At 33.8% G+C, this 10570-nt stretch overlaps 2 protein-coding genes across 2 annotated transcripts; both read left to right on the plus strand.

Moving 5' to 3' along the window:
• LOC109326920 (eukaryotic translation initiation factor 3 subunit L-like) lies at positions 474-4683 on the plus strand. Its single transcript, XM_019559828.1, has 7 exons — positions 474-1100; positions 1660-1991; positions 2587-2926; positions 3450-3598; positions 3722-3815; positions 4284-4355; positions 4438-4683. Exons 1-7 carry the CDS (start codon positions 570-572, stop codon positions 4480-4482), a joined length of 1563 nt encoding a protein of 520 aa, XP_019415373.1. The 5' UTR covers positions 474-569; the 3' UTR covers positions 4483-4683.
• Positions 6529-8586, plus strand: LOC109326159 (aspartate aminotransferase 1-like). Its single transcript, XM_019558835.1, has 5 exons — positions 6529-6629; positions 6754-6875; positions 7109-7203; positions 7452-7572; positions 8267-8586. Exons 1-5 carry the CDS (start codon positions 6591-6593, stop codon positions 8349-8351), a joined length of 462 nt encoding a protein of 153 aa, XP_019414380.1. The 5' UTR covers positions 6529-6590; the 3' UTR covers positions 8352-8586.

Here is a 10570-nt window from a genome sequence, read left to right on the forward strand (position 1 = left end):
TCCATGCCTACCTTAACAAGCAACATTACACATGAATGTGGGTAAAACAATCCTAATTGTCAATATTACCTATAAATGTTTACAAAATCAATAAACATATATAATTACTCGTGATGTACCAAAAAAAACATAATTGCTCTTAAAGAAATAACAATTAACAATAAAATAAACAAAGAGTTCAAATAATAAAAATCAAACTAATTAAATAGCCACCATCAGATATTGGTTCAAGTGGTACATGTTTGATTCTCTTTAAGTAAGGTTTTAAGTTCGAGTCTTGTGGATAGAAAAAATATACGTTGGAAGAGTTAGCCCCATATACTTGTGAATGTTCCCAGCTATGACAAGATGTCTTCAATGCGAAGATAAACGACGAAACAAAAAAACTAATTAAATAGCCCATAATAAGAAAGCCCAACACCATCATAATGGGCCTAAAAAACCACTACAGTGAGATACGTTTGTCACTCTCACTATCACACTACCACACTACCACAAACCCTAATCTACTTCCTTTCTTCATCTCCTTGCGTTAGCGTCAAATCGCTGCACCCAAATTTCAACCAATCATGGCCAGCCACGACTACGATGACGCACGCGCCGTCGCAACCGGTCCCGGCTACGACGAACAATTAGGTTACGACCCTAACTTCGTACCAGATTCCGTGAAATCCTTCGTCGTTCATCTCTACCGTCACATCCGTGAGAAAAACGTGTACGAGATTCACCAGATGTACGAAACCTCATTCCACACTCTCTCCGATCGGTTATTCAAGGACACGCCGTGGCCCTCGGTGGATGCGGTGGCGCATTACGTTGATAACGATCATGTGTTTTGCTTGCTGTATAAAGAGATGTGGTTTCGTCATTTATATGCTGGTCTCACTCCTACGCTACGACAGCGTATTGATTCGTGGGATAATTATTGTTCACTGTTTCAGGTTGTGCTACATGGTGTTGTTAATATGCAGCTTCCGAATCAGTGGCTTTGGGATATGGTGGATGAATTTGTCTACCAGTTTCAGAGTTTCTGCCAATACCGTGCCAAGATGAAGAACAAAACTGAACAAGAGATTGCTCTCTTGAGGCAGTTTGACCAGGTTATGGTTATTGCACGCACGAATTTTTGTTTGGATTAGCTTATTTTGTGTTAAAAATATTTTAATGTGTTATTTTGTTTGTTTCATTGTTTGGATCGAGGTCCTGAATTGTGTTTGCTGTTATGGTTGTTACTTGTTAGTAAGTTGCATTTACCACGGTGTGGTTAATGGAGACTACCAAAACCACGGTATTGCCGTCTTAATTGTGGTTGTGGACCTCAAATTAAAAGCCCTTTGGGCTTTACTAGAAATGTTTATCTGAAAGGAAATTGAAATTGAATAATTTTCAGCTTCTCTCACAAACCTTTCTACTGGAACCATTTTTGGAGAGTCATGGTTTGTTAAATTATGAATGCCTGGTTGTTTGACATTAGTATTGACTGGAATATGGGAATGAGATGACTATGTTATTGAATTTTGAATGTATTTGAGTGAATCCTACCACTTTGATGTATGGAATTACTACCTATGTATATTGACAAATTCTAGTTATGTTGTGACCTGCTAGAGTTTCTCCCCATTATTCATTAATCATGTCTCGTGTTGTATTTTGCTACAGGCATGGAGTGTTTATGGTGTTCTCAACTTCTTGCAAGCACTGGTGGAGAAATCGAATATTATTCAGATTCTGGAGAATGAGAAGGAAGGGCTGGAACAGTTTACTTCCACTGATGGGTATGATTACAATGGAGGGAGTAATGTGTTGAAGGTTTTGGGGTATTTCGGCATGGTTGGATTGCTGCGGGTGCATTGTCTATTGGGAGATTATCATACCGGTCTCAAGTGCCTTCAGCCAATTGATATTAGTCAACAGGGTGTTTACACCCTTGTTATTGGCAGCCACATTACCACCATTTATCACTATGGTTTTGCCAATCTTATGCTGCGCAGGTGCGGTTATATATCCCTTGGCTTTTAATATTGGATGATGATGACTAGTTAATTACTTTTTTTGCTTGCTTGTTTTCTGTGATGGCCTTAAAACAATATTGGTTTGCCTTTTACCTGTGTTCCCCTCCTCCTTCATAATCGAAGGTAATGATTATTCTATTATCTTTTCCTAGGAAAAGAAAACTACCAACTGAACTGTGTATGCATGTGGTGAGGCCACCTTTTGCCTTGTATGCATTACTACTTGTTGAGTGAAGTTTCGTGGATATAGCTTGACATTGTAGCATTATTTATAGTGGATCATCTTATCATGCAAGCATGGTCTGAGATTTCTGTATCTTGTATTTCAGGGTACTCAAACCATGATTCTTGTATTTTCTTCCCTCTACGAGCTTCAAAGTTCCAAATAATTTGATATCCAAGAAAATATATCCTCCCCTCGGTCATTCTTATAATGGTCATTATAAATATATTAATCTAAGTTGATAAATGCTGATTGACTTTTTAGTTTCTCTGTTCAAACATAAGGTGTTTTGACATCATTGTTTTCTCTCATTATCTTATTACAATAATTGACCTCTTGCTTTTTGTACAGATATGTTGAAGCAATTCGTGAATTCAACAAGATTCTATTATACATTTATAAGACGAAGCAGTATCATCAGAAATCGCCACAATATGAGCAGATACTGAAGAAGAATGAACAAATGTATGCCTTGCTTGCAATTTGTCTTTCGCTCTGCCCCCAAAACAGGCTTGTTGATGAAACCGTGAACTCTCAGTTGCGAGAGAAGTATGGTGAAAAGATGATCAGAATGCAAAGATATGATGATGAGGCATTTGCTATCTATGATGAGCTCTTTTCATATGCATGTCCCAAGTTCATTACCCCTTCAGCACCTAGCTTTGAGGAGCCTCTAGTAAACTATAACCAGGTATTTCTTTGATTGCATCCAAACAGAAAGAAGCACATATGAGTAGCATTCATAGCTCCAATGGGATTCAAATTTGAAGTTAGCTCTAAATGATTTCAATTTTGAAGTTCAAAACTTATTTTTTCTTTTTTAATTTAATATTAAAATGTGGGCCCCCTTTAACAAGCTCAAAGACTGAGACTAAAAATGGTTTGAAATAACTGTCATCCTGACCACCCTCCAAAAAAATGCATAAAGATAAATAGAAAATATTCAATTAATATATAGTGAGCTGAGTAGTGAGTGAAGATTGTGGAAGTTATTTGACATGTTAGAACATGAATGCTCATTAATTTTATTCAGGATTCGTGTTTGCTGCCAGACACTTTAGTATGCTTGTTGTCTGTTTTTTTCCCGGTTTTTCTTCAGTCCACTGATCATATAGTTTTTTTTTTCCTGTTCTTTTTGTTTGGATATTCATTTTGATAATGTTGTTCTTAGAGCAATGTTTACCCCTTGATCCTTTATGTTTTTGGTTTTTCAGGATGCTTATAGACTTCAATTGAAACTGTTCCTTTATGAAGCGAAGCAACAACAATTATTATTAGGTGTCCGGACCTACTTGAAAGTTTATTCAACAATCTCCCTTGCAAAACTTGCAAGTTACCTGGAAGTGGATGAACCTACCTTAAGGTTGGAAGACATCCAGTTATTGTAGCATCTCTTTCTTTTATAGGCACAATTGCTGGGGCTTGAACCCAAAATATAATTTTTTAAATAAGTTGATTCATTTACTTCTATTTTTATGCTTGGCAGGACTATCTTGATAACATACAAGCATAAGACACATGCTGTTGATAGTGATGGAAAAGTTATCTCTAATGCTGATGTGGATTTCTTTATTGATGATGTAAGCTTGCTCACTATTTCCTCTTTGAATAATCCTTGTCTTTTTTCTGGCTCCAATAATCCTGTAATGTTTAAAGAGATTCTTATTTCATTACCTATACTGCTCGGGTATCTCATCTAGATTTCTAGGCCATATTAGCAAAAATGTCCTTTTTAGTGAACCTTGTATGTTCTTTATAACATCATTCGCCTTCTCTAATGTTGAACTACTGATCAAGTCTCTTGGGGCTCAGACTGACTAAAACCGAGTGAATGACGAACTTGTAGTCACACTTTGGATGTTAACAGTACAAAATAAATAGGGATGCTAGTGGTGAATGAACTCCCTCCTTGCTTCGCTACTCTATGGTTGTGCAAATTGGACAGGACTTCATATTAAATTTTCTGGCCTTAAACTTAAATTAGATCACTATTTTTTTTAAATGAACTTATAGTGCTACAACTATTGAATGACTGTTATTTGCTGCAGGATATTGTTCATGTTGTAGAGTCTAAGCATGCGAAACGGTATGGGGATTACTTCTTGCGTCAGGTTGTCAAGGTATGCCGGTATCTCCAATGTGATGCAGATTTTGTGGTTTGCTAAGATGAATTCTTTACATATTTTTGTGTTTTGTTTTCAGCTTGAAGGGGTGATCAACGAGTTGGACGCCATAAAGCTAGATTGAGTTATATTGCCTTTCTGAATTCACTCATTTTATCCTTTCTATTTGCTTGCTTTAAGAGGCATTTTTCCCTGGGTTCTTGGTTTGTGCTGTTTTGAGGTAGTGAATGTAGTTAGCTTTTTTTTACAAGTAATACTAATTTTGTTCCTCACTACTTGATTTTATTTAAAGAAATAACTTATCCCTTCTATTTTTTTAAATTGAGGTACAAAAGATTTTATATATTGAGGTAACTTGCGTATTGTTTGCAATGATCTTTGAAGAAACACTGGTGTCTGTGGTTAACACTTCTACACTGACATGTGTGGATACCTCATCTTAGCTTTTCTAATTTAAAATTATTTTTTCACAAAATGAATTTTTGTGGATACCCCAAATTGACTTGAACACCCATACAATGGTCTTCATTTTCTATTTTTATTATGAAAACTTTAAAAGATGAAAATGTTGGATAAACAAATAATATAATGTTGGTATGTGATGAGTTTAGATCACTAAAGTAGGAGGAAAAGGTTTTTCGTATAATAAAAATAAAGATAGTACATAGGTTGCTGTGATTCTTTTTAATAGAGACAATGCAAATGTTGTAAGTGGCGCTTTTTAATGTTTTATTTTCTTCCGAGTTCTATCTATTAAAGTATTTGCTCAATTTAATTTTTTCAAATTCATATTTACTTATAACTCTAAAACCAAACTTACGAAAAATAATAAAAATAAGAACATATACGTAATTTTTGTGTGGAATGAATAATTGAAGAGATAAAGTGCCATTATATTTCATATTTTTCTCTTTTAACTTTTTTACTTAACCAAACAAGGGGTGAAATGGAAATTGAATATTTAATGATTTAAAAATGTTAAACCCTATCTCAATCACCATTTATCTTGGACTCATCAAATAATAAAATTTACTCAATACATACTGTTTCTATACAATGAGGTTTAGATATTATAGATACTAGTGCCTTTATTCACCAAATTCTTATTTTTTCTGTACATTTTTTTGTTACATTGTTTAAAAAATAATAATTTAATATAAGAAATGTTACGTATAAACTTAATAAATATCAAATAGGTAAGAAGATTAATCAGAAAAAAATATAAAAATAAGAAAATGTGTAGAAGAATAATGATGTATTGTTAATAAGAGTAAAAGTAATATTGTAAGTTTTTTTCAGGTTCTATTATTGAAAGAACATTGCTATATCCTCCTACTAATTCTTCTATCCACAAAAATGACATATGTTACTTATAATTCAATCATTAATAATTAAAGTATCTTACTGTAATTGTATAAGAGGATATAATAAGAGAATATATCATTTTCCATTATCTAAAAAGTAAAAACATAGGAAGATAGGAAACCACGAAATCTAGGAATAAAGATCCTCTCCATTAATGGAGAGACAAATACATATTTTTCACTTGTTTTTAATGGCAAAAATGTAATTTCATTGTAATCAAAATGATATATGTGTTATTGAAAATTGAATTTCTCTTACTTTTTTGAAACACTTGTCTCTCCATTAATGGAGATGATACTGACTCGAAATCTATAGTTTCCAAGTAATACTTAAATGGAGAAGGAAGTAGTTTTTGTCCCAAACGATGACAAAACAAAAAGTACATTAGAAGAAGATGGTTAGTTGTGAAAGTAACAGTTCCTCATCTTTCTCCGAACATTGTAGCAAATCACTTTGTTACTCTTAACAATTCTATTGATTCTCTTCATCATAACATTTCCCCTTCTCCAACCGCTTCTTCTGATTCCGTTTTCGCTCATCTTCTTCGTGCTCCTGAAGATCCTATTCTCGGGGTATTATTTCATTTTCAATTACTTTTTTCATTATTCATTATAATTATTACATCATTATCACGTATGAATTGTTTATATATATAGGTGACTGTTGCATATAACAAAGATCCAAGCCCTGTTAAGCTCAACTTAGGTGTTGGTGCTTACTACAAATCCAACCACTTTAAATCTGAAGGTAATCACTTGAAATCACGTGACGTAATATAACCTAAGGTTTTCAAGTCTTTGGCCTCCTATTTCTTGGCATGTTCTATTTTTTGTTGAATTGCTGGTCGCTCAGAGTTATGCGAAGAACATGGGTCTTTATGGAGAACGTGTTGGCGCCTTAAGCATTGTAAGAACTTCAACTCATTAAATATAGACAACTCAATTTTTCTTAATGATTGTGATTAGTGATTCATGGATTATTACTTGTTGAACTTATCCCATGATTTTTTCTTTGATAAAAACTCACCTAGGTCTGCAAGTCCACTGACGTTGCAAGCAGGGTTGAAAGCCAGGTGAAACTTGTGGTTCGGCCAATGTACTCAAATCCTCCCATTCATGGTGCATCCATTGTGGCTGCCATTCTCAGGAACAGGTAATGGACCAATATTATTAATGTTGCTGGCTACAATATTATTCTTTTTCAGTTTTTTTTGTTTTCTTCTTCTTTTCTCTTGTGTTCAATGCTAGTCTTGAACTGGCATAGTCTTCTTGGTAATGAATTTTATGATTGTAATTTCTTCGGTATTTGTGGGCCATGCTTCCATTTTCTACTGGGTGATTTTCCCTACTTGTTAAATGTTTTTACCAGTTTTGCTTCTCTTTCAGGGATTTGTACAATGATTGGACTATTGAGTTGAAGGCAATGGCTGATCGCATTATCAACATGCCCCAACAACTTTTTGATGCTTTACGTTCCAGAGGTCAGCCTCTACAAATTTCCTTTTACAGTTCTGTTAGTTTATCTTTTCCGGATGGTTCCTTATCATTATTGTTGGACCAGCATGCAACCAGTTATTACTTGTTTGCTCATTTTTCCCTTCTTACTCGGTCTTCTCCTGATCTGCTCGTTTAATTTCCGGTATCTGGGGTATGCCTGTATTCTAAGATGCTATTGTTTCTACGAAATGTTTATTCCAGTTATTAAGTTATTTCTCATTTGACTGAGCAGGCACACCTGGTGATTGGAGTCACATTATCAAGCAGATTGGAATGTTTACTTTCAAAGGATTGAATGCTGAGCAAGTTTCCTTCATGACTAAAAAGTACCATATATACATGACATTTGATGGGTAAGATGCTCTATTTCCGATATCATCTAAGGAGTTCCAAGTGTCTGTGATACCCATTCTTTTTTCTTTATGATCCAGTGAACTGTAAACTTGGCAGAAATTCCCCTCATTATATTGCTTGCCATGCACTTATCAAATTCTTTTTGCCTTAAAAATAATTTGAAGTTGCAATATCTCCAAGTTGGGGGCTAAACTTTAGAAAAAAATTTGAGTCATGACATATACATGTTTTTGTTTCTTTCATATCACACTCATGGTAAGTAAACTCTTAAAATGGGTATTTAGACTTATTGTTTGTCAACAAAATGTTTTATTCTTAATTACATTAGTTACTTTTTAATTTGAAAGACATTTTTTTTGCATATACCTTTAGATCTTGAGTCTTTGTATTTGACCAGCAATATTGCACATTACAACAAACAACCATTTATCCTTTATCCTACTATATGTGATTGATGTTATAAATAGTCGATCCTAAGCACAAATAAAAGGTGAATCTGTGAATGTTGTGTTAAACTATTGGCAGTCAGCGTAAAACTTTGTCGAATCTCTATAATATAAAAAAGATATTGCACATTATTATACATCTGCACGCAACATGGGTTAAATTTCAGACAACCTTGTATGTGTATAAATTTTTTTTTGCTTATGCCGAAATTTAAGATGAATGAACATGGAGTGTTTTATTTTGCAGGAGGATTAGTATGGCTGGTCTGAGTTCCAGAACAGTCCCTCATCTTGCTGATGCAATACATGCAGCTGTTACCCGAGCTGTCTAAAACATGTTACTGATTACAGTTATAAACTTCCCCTTTTTGCAGAACATCCTTTATTTTTGTGAAATAATTGTCACACCATCAATGAAACCTTTTATTGATGTGAGAATTTAGAACATCCTAGCATTATATCTTACCATCATGACATTTTTGTTCATTCTTAATGTGGCATGACAAATGTGCCCTTGCATTGATGTTTTATTTTTCTAATGGGGGCATATATGTCATTTAGCTTATGGTATTTGTGTACTTGTTTGGTTAAATTAAATAAGATTAGAATCTATACTTTGGCAGTTTATCTGTTGGGTTATATGCATATTGAACTTTAATCCGTGAGCAACCAATATATTAATAATTTAAAATGAGTGTAAAAATGTGAAGATTAATATGCCAACACTATGAACGAAAGACTAGAATCTAAAATAAAAGTGTAGGATCGTTATTTTTGTTTATTGTTTAAAGTATTACTCTTATTTGGTATCATATAAGAAAATAAAATACAGAAAAGGGAAAGTGAAGTGATCTTTTTCTTTGGTACTGAATTTTTATTGGGTATCATTCCATACAAAAAGAATGAATGTTTGAAGGATATTATTGAGGTTTTAAATTATGGTCTTGCAATTTGCGGCATGTGTGATTGCAGAGACTACTTAAACTATGAAAAATTGGATTAACTAATAAGAGATTACATCAACCATTTCTTCTATCAATTGATCGTTACAATCATGAATGTTGTGAATGATAATCGACCAATTAAGTGTCAGCTCTCAAAACTGTCTACAAGAGCTTGATTAAAATAAATCAAGCCTAAAGCTTTTGCTACTCTTATTAGAATGAATCTATTTCAAAAAAAATAATGTTAGCTTATAAGACAATGACAACAACCAAACCATAATATTATTAAGTAAAATCAACTATATAGATAAAACAATATCATAACGCTCTATCAAAAATTACAAAACATTAATATATATGTCTTTCTTAATAGTTTTGTCAATGATTTTTCTACCATCTTATCTATAATAAAATAAAATGTTAGCTTCATAAATCATAATCACTAAAATAAAATCATTTAACATTTATTTGCTCAAATTTCCTCCAATTGCACACATAGCATGATGAGCTACATGATAGAAAAACCATATTGAGCCTCATCTAACTATTGTCACTTCAACATTAATTTTATTAACTTTCTAATTCCTTCTTTACCAATGGAGGGTTGAAATGTTGACCATAGTTCCTATTAACTTGAAGCATCAATTTAAGGCTTTTAGTGCTAACAACATCTAAAGGAATTTTATTCCTGTAGAAGTATTAGGGAATAGTTTTTTAGCATGTGATAAACATCTTGTTTTTTTAATGCAATCCCATGAGGCATTCACTCTCCTTGCTGCAGGAGAAGCATTTGAACTTGCAGGTCTTTTCCCCCACTCAGATGCCATAAATTGCTTGCATCTCTTACTCTTCTTCATCTTCCTTTTCACAACCTAATATTGCAACCCAATTTGGTGTTTTTTGCTATGGTAATTTCAACTTTACTAGTTTTGCCACAAATTACATAGACAATCTTAAGATCATTTATGTCCTCCTTTAGACTTATTCCATTTCCAATGTTTTCAAGGCCAGTTTTCACCATTGCCACCAAAGTGATTGATGATGCAACATTCCGACCAGTCAGTTTTGGAGGCAGTAGTTCAGATGATGCCACATTTGATACTAAGTTGTAGAGAAGGCTTTCAGTTCAAAAGAATAAAGATGTAGAAAATAGCTATAAAGATGTAGAGAAGATACAGCAACAGGCAACATCAAGAACATGGTCTCTGTAAAATAGCAAGAAAGTCACTAAAAAATGTCAAGGATAAAGAGCTACAGAGGGGGTAATGGCTGAATTAAGGTGAAAGTGTCAAAAAATTCCAAAATTTGGGGCACTTTTTTTTATGTTTGTGCTATCCCTGTCGCAGGCGTAACAAGCCGCGACACATGCAATTTTCCCTGTGAATGCATTCGCGACACCTGCTCCACAGAAATAACAAAAAAGAAAAGACAATTAAGGTCATATTGAAGAGCCTCTGATCCGCTCACATATTCTGCTGTGGAGCAAGATTGGCAGGATGACTAAATCAAAGAGCATGTGGCCCAACTTATTCAAGAAGTAGAAAAGTCTAAATCCTTTCATGTCATTGCAATCTGCATACTATATATAAGGTGATAGATTAAGAAAC

Source organism: Lupinus angustifolius, chromosome LG14 (genome assembly GCF_001865875.1).
Source record: "Lupinus angustifolius cultivar Tanjil chromosome LG14, LupAngTanjil_v1.0, whole genome shotgun sequence".
NCBI lineage: Eukaryota > Viridiplantae > Streptophyta > Magnoliopsida > Fabales > Fabaceae > Lupinus > Lupinus angustifolius.